Source organism: Tympanuchus pallidicinctus, unplaced genomic scaffold (assembly GCF_026119805.1).
Source record: "Tympanuchus pallidicinctus isolate F22 unplaced genomic scaffold, pur_lepc_1.0 scaffold23, whole genome shotgun sequence".
Lineage (NCBI taxonomy): Eukaryota > Metazoa > Chordata > Aves > Galliformes > Phasianidae > Tympanuchus > Tympanuchus pallidicinctus.
Genome location: NW_026294740.1, coordinates 5,126,340 through 5,141,505, shown reverse-complemented (window position 1 = coordinate 5,141,505; position 15,166 = coordinate 5,126,340). Strand labels below are relative to the sequence as shown.

The window sequence follows — 15,166 nt, the reverse complement described above, 5'->3', positions numbered from 1 at the left end:
GAGTGTCAGCGGGCGGGGCCTGGGGAGGGGGGGGGGCGATGTATGGGAATGGGAGGGGCCTGCATTGGCCACGCCTCCACCACGTCACGTGTCATCGCCCTCTGCGGCCTCGGAGCCGCCGTCACGCGGGCGGGGCCGAAGCGACGGAGGCGGCATGGACGAGGAGGGCGGCTACGGTCAGTGCGGGGGGGACACGGGGGGGCACCGGGGCGGAGGACCGGCACCGGGGGAGCGGTGGGAGGGGCCGCGGGAGCGCCGGGCGGGGCGGGCCGGGGGCTGCGGGGCGGCCGCGGTCGGGTCTCGGCGGGCGGCGCCGGGCCGCGGGGCGGTGGTGCGGGCTGCGAACGGCGATAAGGCGGCCCTGCCCGGGCGGGGCGTTCGGTGCGGCTCCGCGTCCGGTGCGGGCGGAACTGGGGCTCGGCTGACGTGCGGGGTCTGATGCCGCCCTTCCGAACCTTCCCGGGCAGCTTCGGAACCGGGCGCTGCCGTTCGGGAGAGGCTTCGGCATTTTTCCCGGGCTCGGTCGGGTCGTTCCCGGCGTCGCGAAGCGCTTCTGACCGCGTTGTTTCGCTGCCTCGACGAAGGGGCTGTGCAGAGGTCGTGCAGGTGGCGGTCCCCCCCTCCCGCTCCGTCCCCCCTCCTGTGTGTGTGTGTGTGTCGGCAGGGAGCAAATCCCGGCGGCCGAGCAGCTGGCGGCACAGCTGTGTGCCCACCCGGACCGGGCCGCTGCCATCCCGTCAGCCCCGGCCGGGAGCGGAGCGGCGGACACGGGCCGTCTGTCCCCGCGGTGCTGTTTGGAATCGGACCGTCGGAGCGCCGCCGTTGTCCCAGCGCTGTGTCCCGGGCTGGGCCCGGCCCTGGGGTAATCCTGCAGCACCGAGGGATTACCGCTGGCGCTGCCCTGGAGGATTAAGGGATTTCTCAAAGCGGGGTTGATGCGAGCTCTGCAAAGCGGCTTGTGCCGGGGGCCCGCAGCTGGGGCAGCGCCGGGGTGGGCTGGGGACGGGCAGCCCGTTGCCAGCCCTGCTGTCTGGGCAGGTCCCAGCAGGTGCCTTAGCATGGGCTCAGTGGGGCGCTTTGGAGGCTCAGCCCTGCAGCAGGCACTGGGGGCTGTGGGGACACGGGGGTGAAGCTCTGTGTAGCTCTGAGGTGGGCCTGAGGTGAGATCCGGGTCGCTGGGAGAACAGGCAACATAGGACTGGGGACAGCCCGGGTTCAGGGAGTGTGGGGCAGAGAGATATTGGGGCTTCGGAGCATGCAGTGTTGTGAGAAAGGCCTTTAGCCAAAGTAGACAGAGCAGAGTGTGATGAGCAGCACTGCTGACACGCAGAAATTGTATGGAGGCCCTGGTAGGGCCACGCATCCCTGAGCTGTTGTTTCAGCCCAGCCACGGCTCTGGGTGCACAGTACTGTGCCCACTGCCCAGAGCTGGGGCTGCAGGGTGGAAGCAGAGCAGCCTTGCACCACTCCCAGGGCTGCTCTTGGGCAGACAGAGGCCAGGGCCTCAGCCACAGTTGGTGCAGCTCGTTTCAAGTGCCCATGGCTGCCCTCCCTGCACAGGCTTCCTCTGGCCCAGCCCTGTGTCCCTGCGGCTCCTTACAGCTTTCACCTCTGTGTAGCAGGAGGCAGCAGCTGCTTTGCTTCCCCTGGAAGGGGAAGCAGTGCAACTCAGTTGTGGAGGTGATGAGCGCCTGGGAGCAACTGCTCCCATCTCTTTCCCACCCATCCACAGCTGCTCCCAATACCTGGGTAACTCCTGCCTGTGCCCAACACTGCATCCCTCAAGGTCCTGTGTCCATTCCCATAGCCCTTCCCCATCTGAGCACTGCCTGCCCACTTTGGAGTTCTCCCATCTCAGCCCATCTCAGTGCTGCCCGGTACAGGTGAGCAGAACTCAGGCTCCCAGCAGCAGTCCCAGCTGTCCCAGGTGCCGTCTGCAGGACGTGGCCTCATGCCCCGACAGGCTCTGGAGTTTGTTACTCACGGACTTGCCCCACGCTGGGGAATCACTCCTGCTTGCAGGGAGGGAAGGAGCTGTCTGTCCGGTTTGGGCTCGCTCGGCGCCTGTGGGGCTGGCAGATTGGGGGCCGGGTGCAGTGGGGCCAAACGCTGCCCCCAGCCCTGCCGGGGGCCAATAGCTCAGTCAGAGCCCCAGCTCCTGCTGTGGGAGCTGCCAGGGCCTGGGGAATCGTCTCCAGCACAGCCGTGGTGTTCCAGCTCCAGGCTGCCCGCTCTGCGCTCCCAGGTGCCCAAGTCCATCGGGGCCATACTGGGGAGCAGCGTTCCCCTGTGCCCCACAACTGAGGGCTGTGGCAGCACCCCTCTCCCCACGCCTGCTCCAGCCCGTTGTGTCTCTTTATGCACCTTCCTTTTATGCAGGGAAGGTTGCTACGCAACCAGCGGCTCTTGATGCTTAAAGCTCTAATACGGAGGGATAAAACCGCTCTAAAAATACCCCACCATCAGCCGCCTGGGTGCTGGGGCTGGCGGGGGGCAGGCAGCCTGAGGGCAGGGGTGCTGTTGGGAACTTCCCAACTCTGCGTCCTCCAAGCGGCTTTGAGCTGCCGGCCGGTGCCCAGGAACACCAGCAGCTGCTGTGCCGGCACGGAGCGGGATTGGCTGGGGCTGGGCGCGTGGGCTCCTGCTGTTGGAGCCTCCCGCTGCCAGAGCCGCCTCATCCTGCTCCAGGAGGAGCGGGGACACCCGGGGCAGCCCCGGCTGCAGGGAGCTGCTGCTGCTGTGTGGTGCCCGCCTGCCCTCTGCCTGCCCCAGGGGAGCCGGCGCTGCGCAGCATGGGGACGGTCAGCGAGCTCTGCGCCTCCAGCTTTCAGGCCTTCCTCTGCCCCTCCGTGGCCTCCACGGCAGGTAGGTGCTTCGTGCCCTCTGCTCGCTGCAGCATCCCTGTCCCCCCAGCAGATGAGGTGCCCGTAGCTCTGGCTCCATATGGCTCGTGCTGACAGCAGCACAGAGAATCTCAGTCTTCTTGCTGCCTCCTTCCCCCGTGCACTGCCAGGCTCGGGCCCCCGCAAGCCCTGGGCTCCGGGTGCGGCTGGTGTTGCACCATATTGCTGGAATGGGGTGCTGGGGAGCATGTGGGAGCACAGTGGGTACATGTAGCACACTGAGACTTGTCCAGCAGCCCCTCACCCCCCTGCCCCAGCGCTGCCGTGGGTGATGCCCTCACTGCTACTCCAGTCGGAGCAGGAACGAGCATGCGTGGTTGTGAGCACAGCTCCAGCCTACGTTCTCCAGGCAAAACCTGGCTGGGGCAGCCCAGCGCCTGCTGTGTCACAGCTGCCACTGTGGGCTGGCAGTGCCTGTGAGCTGCTGCCGTCTGTCTGGAGGCTTCTGCTCCTAAGCTGGGACCTGGGAATGGAGTATAAGTGAGGAGGATGTGGGATGCACTCCTGGCACCCACGTGGGGCTGCAGGAAGGTGCAGCTCTGTGAGGGTGGACGTGGCTCCGTTATGTACCCCCAAGGCTCTCCAGCCCTGTGACCGAGCTGGGCTCTATGCTCAGGGGGTGCAGGAGCCTGAAACTAGTGGGGTAGGTTCCCTACTGGGGGTAGGGGTGCAGAAGATGAGGTGTCAAGGCAAGGCTGCTCGAAGGGGCTGAGAATCCCAGCCAGCTCTCAGCTGTGGGGCAGGGCTGGGGGATTCTATCTTGGAGCCGCCCGTCCCTGAGCCGTGCTCCTGACGCACCTCAACTGTCTGTGGGGAAGAACAGGGCTGACGCAACCCAGGATGTGCACACAGCATAGTGAAAACAGGATGTGGTGCACTGGGGCGGGGGCAGGAAGTTTCTTGGGGCCTCTCAGTCTGTCCCCCCCCCAGCAGTGGGGTGCAGCAGGAGCCCCACAGTGGAGCCCACAGGCAATGCCCTGAGGTCAGCAGCCCATGCCTTGGGCTGGGGTGTCCCTGCGGTCTTCAGCTCTGCTTGTGCAGCACCTGTGCAGCAGGAGGGCTGTGGCCCCAAACAGCACAGCATTCAGCTGAAAGGCCAACGTGAGCCTTGTTTTAGGCCTTTCTTCCCTGAGCTTTCCTGGGAGATCCCTGCAGCCAGCGCTCTGGATGCCGTTTTTCCATCGCGCGCCGTGGAGCAGGATTTAGCTGAGTCAATGTGGCAGAGCTCTTGTGGTCTCTCCAGGCAGCTGCAGCGGGACAAGGCCTTGCCGAGGGCTCTGCTGCTGCAGGCACGGCACCACTGAGGGAAATGAGAGCAGGTGGTGGCACTTACAGCCCGTGGGCCCTGAACACACAGCTGGGGGTATGGCTGGGCAGCGCCAGATCTTCAAGGCAGGGTAGGGACCCCGGCTGGAGTGGGAGAGGGGTCCCCGGTGTCACCACCTTGAGCTCGGGACGTGCTGAGCCGCATGCATCCTGGCAGCCCCCGAGGAAGGAAGGGCCGGGCCGGGTGGGCGGCAGCGACCCTGGAGGCCGAGGAGGGGGCGCGGGGCTCTGGCTGCACAGGAACCGGGCGTTGCTGGTGCCAACTCCCGGCCAGGCTGCGATGACGCCTGGCACAGCACGGAGCTCATTGGCCCGGCGCTGCCCTGACTCACCCGGGAAGCGCTGGGAGGGGGCAGCTGTCGGCACCCCAAAGGGCAGCACCTCTGCAGCGCTGTGCGGACGTGGGTAGAAGGAAACGGCCCGGCAGGATGGTCCTCGGGGTGCAGGGCGGCGGTGAGCGGCCAGCAGCCTGCATAGGGCAGCGGGTGGGAAAGAGGCAGGTGGGGCTGGGTGCCATGCAGAGGGGCTTTGTGTCCGTTCAGTGCACGGTGAGAGCGAGGTATGTGCTCCTGTGCCTTGCAGCCAGGACGGAGCCTTGCCGTGCTCCTCGCTGCCCTGGGGGTGAGGCAGCTGCTCCCCTGCATTGCTCTGCAGGGGTTGGGGGGATGGCACACGGTATTGGTGCTTTCTGGTTTGTGCGGGAAATCCTTGCTCTCAGCATGGCGGCCTGGGATGACAGCCCGGTGTGGTTGCTGGACTTGGTGCTCTGCTCCAGCCCCCGCTTACAGCCCTGTGCAGGGCTGAGGCTCAGAGGCTGCTGCAGCTCCACTCGGCGCCATGGAAGGGTTAACGCCTGCGTCCTTTGCTGAAAAAAGCTCTGCGTCTGGGGTTTCTCTTCCTCCTGCTGCTGCTGACACGGCTGGGCCGTGTCACGAGTGCTCTCCCAGCACAGCAGCAGGCAGGCTGGCTAGGGGGGGGATGGGGGGGGGGGATGGGTTTTGTGGCTGCTACAAGTCTCTCTGAGCCCCCTGCCCACACTGCCCAGAGGTGGGCAGAGACAGCGTTCCCCCAGGGCTCTCTGCACCTACTGCGTGCCTGCACTGCTCTATTGCTGCTGCAGCCTCCCACCCATCCACCCACCCTCTGCAGGCCTGGGGGGACTGCGGTCTGGCACTGAATTTCACCTCCCACACGGCCCCACACTGCAACTCCCAGCAAGCCACATCCTGCAGGGTGCTGGACACAGCCGGACCGGAGAGGCCGTGCTCCAGTGGAACCGACTCCATTCCAGTGCTGGGGAGGGTTTGAGCAGCCCACGGAGCAGTGCCTCCAGCATTCTGGGCATAGATAGTTCAGAACCTGGTGCTGTAACTTGGATATCTGAGGCTGGAAATATTGGGAAGTATTCCGTCGAGTCCAGAGGGATCGTGTCGCAAGCTGGAGCTGCTGCTGACCTTTGCAGAGGGGATTTCTCTAAAGGAGGAACCTCATCAGGGAACGCGAGCGGAGTGAGGAAAGTGCTGAGCTGGGACATTCGGTTTGTGTGAGCACAGCCACCACCCCAGAGGCACTGCAAGCCTTGGCGAGGAGGGGGGAACAGCACTGGGGACGGCGCTGGAGAGAGCAAACGGTGCTGGGGTGTGAGAGAGGGGATGAAGGGTCCTGGCTGTTGGGCCCCCAAGGAGTGCTGGGCTGAGCTGGGCCTGGGACAGCACAGGGTGGGATGGAGGGGGCAGTAGGGACCTGGGGACTGTGGTGGCACCTGGGGATAGGTGGGGGAGGAGTGACGTGAGGTGCTTTGTGGCAAGAGCTCTGCTCTGCAGGCACCAATCTTGGAGTTTTGGTCATGCCCTTGTTGTAGGATGTGAGCTGAAAGGCGATGGTAGGGCAGGGGGAGGCGGGGGCTGCCAGGGTGACCTTGGGAACAGGAGCAGCGGGTGCCATGTAAGTGCAGAGTAGGAGGTCATGCGCTGGGGAGCAGCAGGAATGTCACCCCTGAGCTGCAGTGAGAGGGAAGGGCGATGGAGCGTGTGGCTCAGCCCCGGCTGCTGTGGGTAAAGCAAGGCAGCCAGGTGTCACCCCGTGCAGTGATGCGTGTCGGGGTGCACTGGCTCTCACCTCCATTCAGGTGGGTGCATTCAGCATGGAGGAGGCACCAAGGACGGCCTGGAGCCAGCTCTCTCTGGGGCTCACCCATTGTGGCTTAGCATCGCTCGGGTGGCTCTGGGTCCCTGTGGGGGCTGCAGGGCTGGGATCAGCCAGGCTGGAATGGAGGAAGGAGCACGGGGCTGAGCGGGAGCTGCCGGCAGTGCCACTCGAGGAGCAGGGCATCCTCCCAGCCGTGTGGTGCCATGGCTGCAGTGAGCACAGGGGTTAGAGGCTGCAGTGGCACCAGAGGCTGGGCCAGAGCTTACTGCCTCAGACTAAATCAGCAGGAATCTGTGGGGCCAGGCTCCCCCCACAGCCGCTGCCCAGCTGGGGAGCACAGTGTCCATCGCATTCCTTGCGTGCCGCTGGCAGCTCTTGGCCATGCAGGGCTGGGGCTCACCAGATCCTCCAGTAGCACCACATGCCAGCTGCTGGCAGGATCCTGGCGTGAGGGTGATCCCCTGTGCTGTCCTTGTCCCTCACAGTGCCCAGTGACCTGACCCCGGAGGAGTGCCAGGAGCTGGAAAACATCCGCCGCCGCAAGCAGGAGCTGCTGGCTGACATTCAGGTATGGCACTCAGGGCTGCTGCATGAACGCCTGCATCCCCATCCCTGGCTGACCCAGGTGAGGCCTCTTGCTTGAGCCCAACCCCGTCCTGGGACCCTCACCTCACTTCTAGCAGGAGAAGGGGCTGCTTTGGATGGGGCTGCCCCACAGCTGCAGTGGCCATGCAGGAGCTGTGGTCTGGCACTGTGCTCCTGTCCCCTTTCCTTGCCAGCTCCTGCTCCTTGCTGCTTGCAAAGACTCTTGTGGAATTTCTGGGGCAGAAAATTGGAGCTGCTGGGAATGCAGGGCAGGGAGAGCTGGGCCCAGGGGGTCAGCAGCTGCTTCAGGACCCCGTGATTTGCTGCCCCATCCGTGGCAGGGAGAGCCCTGAAGGGAAGAGCTCCAGATTGTACTCTATCCTGTGGCCCAGGCATTGACATCTCCTGTGCCACCCCCCTGGCACAGACAGAGACTGTGCTTCTGGGCCAGGGCTTTGTCCTGGCGAGAGGCTGTGAGGTCAGCGCTCATCTGGGACGCTCATCCGTCATGTCCCTGATTAAGGCAGCACAGGCTAATTACTGCCATATGCTGGGTATGATCTAAAGGGATTAGGGGTAATTTTGTTAACCTCTGAATCTCTTCCTTCCTTCATGCACAGAGTGTGGCAGTGCTGCGGGGGGATTAGCAGCGGGGTGCAATCGGTTCCCCTCTGTCCAGTGCCCCAGGAGCTGCTTCAGCCCCAGGACAGAACTCAGGGGGAGACATGGGGGTCTGGGGCCTGTGGGAGGAGTAGCTCTAGGGCTGGCACAATCCCCACCTCAGTCTGTGGGGTGCCCTGCATTCTCCTGGGCACCTGGGGGTGGGAGGAAGGCAGGCCCTGGCTCACTGTGTGCTCTCTCCACTCAGCGGCTGAAAGATGAGATCGCAGAAGTGACGAATGAGATCGAGAACCTGGGCTCCACAGAGGAGAGGTGAGCCGTGCTGTGCTGCTGGCCTGTCCCATGGGTGCTGCTGCGTGTGGCTTTCCCAGACATTTCTAATTCCTCAGTGCAGTTGCAGGATCCCAGACTGAATTGTTCCTCCAGAAGTCTGTTTTTCCAAGGCTCATCCCCTGTCTGGCCACAGAGACTGACAGACTTTGTTATTCTGGGCTGGTGCAAGCAGTGCCAGCATGGGATTAAGGGGTCCTGGTGGGAGCTGACTCGCTGTGTCATTTCCAATTGCCCTCACATTGTCCCCACAGCCCCGCTGCAATGCCAGGCTGCCCCTTCTCAGGCAAAAGGAGGCTGCTGGAATGGTCTGCACAGTGCAAACCCAGGGCAGCTCCATACTCAGGGCCTGGCAGCATCAGAGTGGAGCAGGAGGGGAGCTGAGTGCCAGGTGCTGCATTTTCCCCAGTTTGTGCAGGTTGTGCCCAGTTTGGTGCTGGGGAGCCTGTCATGGGTTGAGGAGCTCTGCTTCTGCTCACATCTACACGGGGCAAGAGGCTGGGAGGAGGAAACCAGGGCTCCTGAACTTTTCTGGGCAGTTCTCTAGCACAGGTTGTGGGTGCCCCATCCCTGCAGGTACCCGAGGCCAGGCTGCATGGGGTCCTGGGCAGCCTGGTCTGGTGGGAGACATCTCCAGCCTGGATTGGAACTGGGTGATTTTTCATGACCTTTCCTACTCAAACCTTTCTATGACTCTCTTTGATGCTCAAAGCTGTTTTATGTCCTGCAGGAAAAACATGCAGAGAAACAAGCAGGTGGCAATGGGCAGGAAGAAGTTCAACATGGATCCCAAGAAGGTACTGGGGACTGGCACCAGGCTCGGCAGGGTGTGCTGCACACCATGGTCTGGGTGCTGAGCCGAGCAGAGCCAGGAGCAGGGAATGGAATGGGGTTGGAAGCACGACCCAAAGCAATGCCTCTTGCTCTGCTCCAGGGCATCCAGTTCCTGATTGAGAACGACTTGCTGAAGAACACGTGTGAGGATATCGCTCAGTTCCTCTACAAGGGAGAGGGCCTCAACAAAACAGCCATTGGGGACTACCTGGGTGAGAGGTATGCAAGGCCTGGAGCAGCTCGGTCCTGTGCAGGAGGAGATGGTGCAGCCCTTGCAGGGTGCAGCTGAGCTGGTTCCAGGGCCCCTAGCAGGACATCAGGCTCTGGCCCCTTGCTGAGTGTCAAGCTCTGTGGCTGGGCTCCTGGAGGGGCTGCTGTGTGCAAACCGGGCCGTAGGATGGCCACAGCCACAAGTTCCCTACCCTGAGAGGAGCAGAGAGCAGAGCGGGGCAGCATGGCAGTCACAGGACCCAGCTGATCACACACACCTCGTGCTCTGGCTTTGTTCCTGCAGGGATGAGTTCAACATCCAAGTCCTGCATGCCTTCGTGGAGCTGCACGAGTTCACGGACCTCAACCTCGTCCAGGCACTGCGGTGAGCCGGGGACCGAGCGGGGCTGGGCTGTGAGCCGTGTGCCCTGCAAGGCCCTGAGGGTGGGAGGGTGCACAGAGCCCCAAAACAGTGCTGTGCCTGCTGTCCTCAGGCAGTTCCTGTGGAGCTTTCGGCTGCCAGGAGAGGCACAGAAGATCGATCGGATGATGGAGGCCTTTGCACAGCGGTACTGCCAGTGCAACCCCGGCGTCTTCCAGTCCACAGGTGAGCACACTCCAGGCCTGTGCCCAGCTCCATGCCCTGCCTTGCACCTGACCGTCCCCTCTGTCCCCACAGACACCTGCTATGTGCTCTCCTTCGCTATCATCATGCTGAATACCAGCCTGCACAACCCCAACGTCAAGGACAAACCCACAGCAGAGCGCTTTATTGCCATGAACCGTGGCATCAACGATGGGGGGGACCTGCCTGAGGAGCTGCTGCGGGTAAGGGATGGGATGCCAGGGTTCAGGGCTGGGGCACAGCGGGCTCACAGAGGTGACACCGTGTGTGGTTGTACCAGAATCTCTATGAGAGCATCAAGAATGAACCCTTCAAAATCCCAGAGGATGATGGCAATGACCTCACCCACACCTTCTTCAACCCCGACCGGGAGGGCTGGCTGCTGAAGCTGGGTGAGTGCTGGCAACCAGATGGGTGCAGAGTGAGCTCTGCCTCAGGAACTGGGCTGAACCACGAGTGTGATGCCCACAGACTGCCTGCACCTGGCTTTGTGGAGCACAGCCCTGCCAAGGGATGAGGGGCTGCAGCCATGAGCACAGCCCCCAGGGACGGTGTCCTTACCTCTGTCCCTCCATCGGCCTCGCACTGAGCAGCAGGAGCAGAGCTGCTGCTGGAGAGACCCTTTGCTGCAGCCACGTGGGCTCCCAGAGGGATTCTGCCTCGAGGCTGCTGTGCTGAGCTGGTGCCGGCTCTGGTGTCAGAGCACAGAGCTGGGGGGCTCTGCACAGCACTGGGGCACAGCAGGGTCCCATTGGAGCCCCAGGGAGCGAACGGCGAGCTGCCCCCGGGCTGCGTGTCCCCTCCATGCCTCAGAGCGGTCCCTGCCTCACCTTCCCACAGCATTATCACCTCTGCATCCCGGCTCCACATGCAGGCAGCGTGCATGGCATCCCCGCTGCACAGCCCAGCGCGCAGACACGAGCCTGCCCCACACCCTGGCTCCTGCAGCTTCTCATCTCGGCGGCACCTGGGGACCTCTGCCCGGGTTGAGCGAGGAGGGGGGGTGCTGGCAGGAGCAGGGGCTGCAGGGCCTTTCCCTGGGCTCTTGCTGAAGTTGGGGCTCTGTCCTCTCACTGGGGGGAGTTTTTGCTCTGTTGCCACCCCTGTGAGGTGGGATCAGGACCCTTTCTGTGCAATGAGCGGCACGGAGCCCTGCCTGGGCTCTGAACAAAGCGCCAACTGCTCCCCAGCTGTGGGATGGGGGCATGAGGGGCCATGAAGAACCCTTGGCCCCTGCCTCTTGTGTCCCCATAGATCCCAGCGCTCTGCTGGTGGAAGGGTCCCATGGCACGAGGGTTGGGGCTGCTCAGAGCCAGGGACACCAACAGTGTAGCAGAGCCCATGAGCCCCAGCACCTTTGAGCCCTCTTGGGGCCGTGGGTAAGAGGGAGGGGGGGCACAGCCACAGAGCCAGGGCATGTTATCCTGTTATCCCCGTGGTGGTGCCGCTGGCCCGTCCCCTCAAAGCTCCCCATCTGCAGCCCTGTCCCGCTGACACACATGGCTCTGTGCGGGGCGAGGGGGGTTCTTCGGGGTTTTCCTCTTTTTTATTTTTATTTTTCCTTTTTTTTTTTTTTTTTTTTAATTTTCTTTTTTCCCTCATTTGTATGTTTCCATGATTTTGGCTCTTCCTTTCCTTGCCCCCCAACTCCAGGAGGTACGTACCCCTATCCCCTGCTCTGCTCATGCCTCTGGGGCTTTGTTTCCTTTTCGTTTTTAATTGCTGGCGATTAGTCTCATTGCTGCTGCTGCTAACCACCGCACTGCCCGGGGGGACCTTGCCTGCAGGGGGCAGCCCCGCACCCGCAGCCACCAGGGCAGGGACGTGGCTGCTGGTCCCTCCGATGCCGAACGCTCCCCGAGGCCTCCCGGTTCCCTCTGCTGCCCTGAGTCCCATCTTGAGGACAAATGGGGCAGTGACCACTGTTCACCGAGGTGCTGGTGTGCCCTCAGACCCATCCACAACTGGTCGTTGCTTCCAGTACCGTGAGGGATGGGGCTGGGATTGTGGTGTTTCAGGGCATCCGGGAAGGGCCCAGCCTGCGTGCCTGAAGCTGGCTGGGTGCAGGGAGCAGGTGGGAGTTTATGTGCAGAGTTCTGTGCCATGCTGGAGCTCGTGGCTGTCCTGGTGCTGGGCACAGGCGCTGCCCTGGCTCAGCCTGTGGGAGCACAGAGCCCAGCTGGGCAGCGCTGGCCCCTCACTCTGGCCAGCCCCAGGGCTGGTTCTCGGTGCCACACGGTTCCTCCTCCAGAGCTCTGGCATGTTGTCACCTGGTGAGGCTGTAGCCTGCAAGGAGGGCTTGGGAAGAGCTGGAGTTTCTTGAGGTGGGGGCTGGAGGGCATCGAGCCTCGAGCTGTTGGGTGGGCTTGGCTCAAGGTGAGCAGGGGAGGGGGGGCTTTACTGGGAAATGCCAGCCCTGGCCTGGCTTTGGGGCAGGGAATGGGGTGTGGAGGCTTTCTCAGGAGCGGGCACTGTCTGTGGTCGGGTTAATGGGTGGGCAGGAGGGTGGCGTGGGGGGATGTGAGGCAGGAATCTTCCTGCAGAGCCGAACAGAGGGAGAAGAAATGAGCACATTCCCTTTGCGCACACATTGCTTCTTTGTGCCCACCCTGGGCAGCATGGCTGGCACCCATAGCACAGCGCTGAGCAGAGCAGCTAGTGCCTGGAGCGTGCTGGGGGTGTGAGGGCAGAGCCAGGCCCAGCACTGCAGCACTCTGTGAGCCTGGGGGGGAGCGCTCTGCCTTCGCAGTGGTGGGTGTAGAACTCTCTGGCCAAAGTTTGCATGCTGCAGCGCTGAGCTCTGCCTTGCCTTGGCAGCGGGCTGTGCTGCAGGGCTGGCTGTGGCCTGCAGCCCCTCTGAGCTGCGGCACCCTCTGCCTGCACATCAGCGTTTTATTGGTGCAAACGGGCACAGCAGCGCTCCCATCCCTGCCCTCCCACCGCCCTCTGTCTCCATCCTCATCCGCCTGCTTTCCGCTCGTGCTCTGCCGGCGTGCTGTGTGCTGCCTGCTGCTCTGCGCCCGGCGCTCTGGGCTGCCTGCCTCTGCTTGTCTGTGTGCGTCCGCGTGGGCTGCAGCCGTGCCGTGCTGTGCGGCGGCACCAGGGCTGCCCCAACCTCCTCTCTCTGCTCCCAGGAGGAAGGGTGAAGACGTGGAAGCGGCGCTGGTTCATCCTGACAGACAACTGCCTTTACTACTTTGAATACACGACGGTCAGTGACCTGAGCAGGGGTTGGGGCAGAGCGGTGGGTGCGGGGTGGGGACCTCTGGGGGGTGTTGCGCCCTGCACCATGGCCCTAGGGGTTGGGATGCAGACTAGGGCTGGGCAGTGCGGGCAGCCTCTGCACAGGGAGTGTTGGATGGAGTGCTGGAAGCGCTCAACCCTTCTTAAGGGGCACTGGGAAGGAGTTGGAGGTGTCTTTAATGAAAACCTCTGCTTGGCCCCATCAGGATAAAGAGCCACGTGGCATCATCCCCCTGGAGAACCTGAGCATCCGTGAGGTGGAGGACTCCAAGAAACCCGTGAGTGCCAGGCAGGATCCTGCGAGGCTGGAGGGGCACCTGGGGAGGGTGGGACAGGGAGAGCCAGAGGGCCCTGCTGTGGTGGCAGGGCACAGCTGTGGGGTGATGTCACAGCATGTCCTCATCCTGCTGAGCTGGATGTGCTGGGAGCCCCACGGCTCTGCATCGTCCCCCCAGCCCGGGGTGCCCCACTGCCCTCGGGGTGGGGGCTGTGTCTGAAGGATTTCCTCCCTGCAGAACTGCTTTGAGCTCTACATCCCAGACAACAAGGACCAGGTAATCAAGGCGTGCAAGACGGAGGCGGACGGGCGGGTGGTGGAGGGCAACCACACCGTGTACCGCATCTCAGCCCCCACACCTGAGGAGAAGGAGGAGTGGATCAAGTGCATCAAGTGAGCGCTCTGGGGGCCATGCCCTGCTCTCAGCATGGGGAGTGGTGGGGGGAAAGGGCTTCGCATGGGGTGCAAAGGGGGGCTGTCCTCAGCAGGACAGCTGCTGGCTGACACTCGCCATGCTCCCCCACCAGGGCAGCCATCAGCCGGGACCCATTCTACGAGATGCTGGCTGCCAGGAAGAAGAAGGTTTCCTCCACCAAGAGGCATTAGCAGCCCGGCGAGGCCGCCGTGCCCCAGGCAGCACCATACCTCCCATCCCCAGGGCTGCGGGGCTGGGGCTCAGCACGGCCGTGGGGCCAGGACCCAGCTTCAGCTTTGCAGTTTCTTTACCGTGGGGGGAGGGAAAGAGCAAGGGCGTCTCGGTGCCATTGCCACCTCACTTCCAGACAGCTCCAGGCTGCAGTTGGGATTCCCCTGCACGCAGTCCTGGGGTTGGCTGTGGGATGGGAAGTGCCACCTGTGCACATCGCTCTCCCTTCCCACCTTGGCAGCCCAATGCTTGTCCAGCATTCCCCCGCTGAGCTCCCCCTGAGCAGCTTCCAGCCCTGGGCAGCATTGAGCTGCAGCCAATGGGCAGAATAAGAGCCAGATCAAGGGGAATCCAGGGACCCCATGTTGGGGACATGCTTCTGGGTCCCAGCACTCGTGTCCTGAAGCACTTGAGGTGTCCCATCCTGGAGAAGAAGGCTGGTGGCTGTGGGGTGCTGGAGGCATGGGGGGCAGCCCTGGGGCAGTGGCAGCACTCCTGGCCCTCGTTGTAGCGGGCTTGGGGTGCCCTCCCCAGCCATGAGGTGCCAGAGCTGGGTGAGGCTGCAGTCTGATGGCACTGGGCTGGTGCTGCCTTGCCACATCCTGCAGCCATGAGCCCCTTGGTGCCGGGTTGGGACGGCCATCGTGAGCCCCCCTGTTCCCAGGCAGGACTGCACCAAGGATGGCTGCAATCAGGATGTGGCCCCACGAGCACCACGGCCGTCCCATTCCCCAGCCACACGCACAGGTCCGGAGAGGCACCTGGATCAGTATTAGTCTATTTATCAGAGGTGTAAATATTCCTGTATAGTTTTCTCCTTTTAGATTATTTTGTATGTTGGGGTTCTGTGCAGAGGTCTCTCTGGAGGGCGCGGTGTGGCAGGATTTTGTATTCTTTTTTTTTTTTCCTTTTTTTTTTTTCCTTTTTTTTTTTTTGCCACGGCTTTGTAAACTGCTGAGGATCTGCAGCCAATAAACACCGAACTGCGCTCAATTCCTGTCTTCCTGGGCTTTGTTGCGGGGGTCTGGGCCGTGCAACGTCCCAGTCCTGAGGTTTTGGGAAGCAGGGACCGCGGGGCAGGACGGCTCCTGCTGCTGTGGGCTGGGGTCGAGCCCTCGTGCCGCCCTTTGGGGAGCTGCGGGGCGAGGAGGGGGCGGCTCCTGGTCCCCATCACAGCTCACGGGGACCTGCGTCCAGCTGGGGGGAGGAGAGAAATCGACCCCTCCCGACGGCAGCCGGGGGTTATTGGGGCAGCCCCGCGCTCGTGAGGCAGTTGGGCCGCAGCTGGCGTCGGTTTGGGGCTGGTGCCGGCGTCGGTTGGGGCTGCAGCCGTTGCCAGTCGGAGCCGGTGCTCGTAGGGCTGCGGAAGGCGTCTGGAGGCTGTCGGAGGGCTGCGGGTGCGATAGGGACGGGGCAGA

At 63.2% G+C, this 15,166-nt stretch overlaps 1 protein-coding gene across 7 annotated transcripts; it reads left to right on the top strand.

The window, feature by feature from the left end:
• Positions 1-76: 76 nt before the first annotated feature.
• Positions 77-14,741, top strand: CYTH1 (cytohesin 1). Of its 7 annotated transcripts, none has more exons than XM_052687584.1 (13): positions 77-176; positions 6,863-6,945; positions 7,831-7,895; positions 8,644-8,710; positions 8,848-8,966; positions 9,262-9,342; positions 9,452-9,564; positions 9,637-9,785; positions 9,863-9,974; positions 12,717-12,793; positions 13,032-13,103; positions 13,341-13,495; positions 13,630-14,741. In XM_052687584.1, exons 1-13 carry the CDS (start codon positions 155-157, stop codon positions 13,706-13,708), a joined length of 1,194 nt encoding a protein of 397 aa, XP_052543544.1. In that variant the 5' UTR covers positions 77-154; the 3' UTR covers positions 13,709-14,741. The 7 variants fall into 7 exon arrangements, with proteins under 7 accessions (XP_052543544.1, XP_052543542.1, XP_052543543.1 ...); XM_052687582.1 differs by lacking the exon at positions 77-176 and adding an exon at positions 781-2,865; XM_052687583.1 differs by lacking the exon at positions 77-176 and adding an exon at positions 4,464-4,682 and having other exon boundaries at positions 9,863-9,975; positions 12,715-12,793.
• The last annotated feature ends 425 nt before the right edge of the window (positions 14,742-15,166 follow it).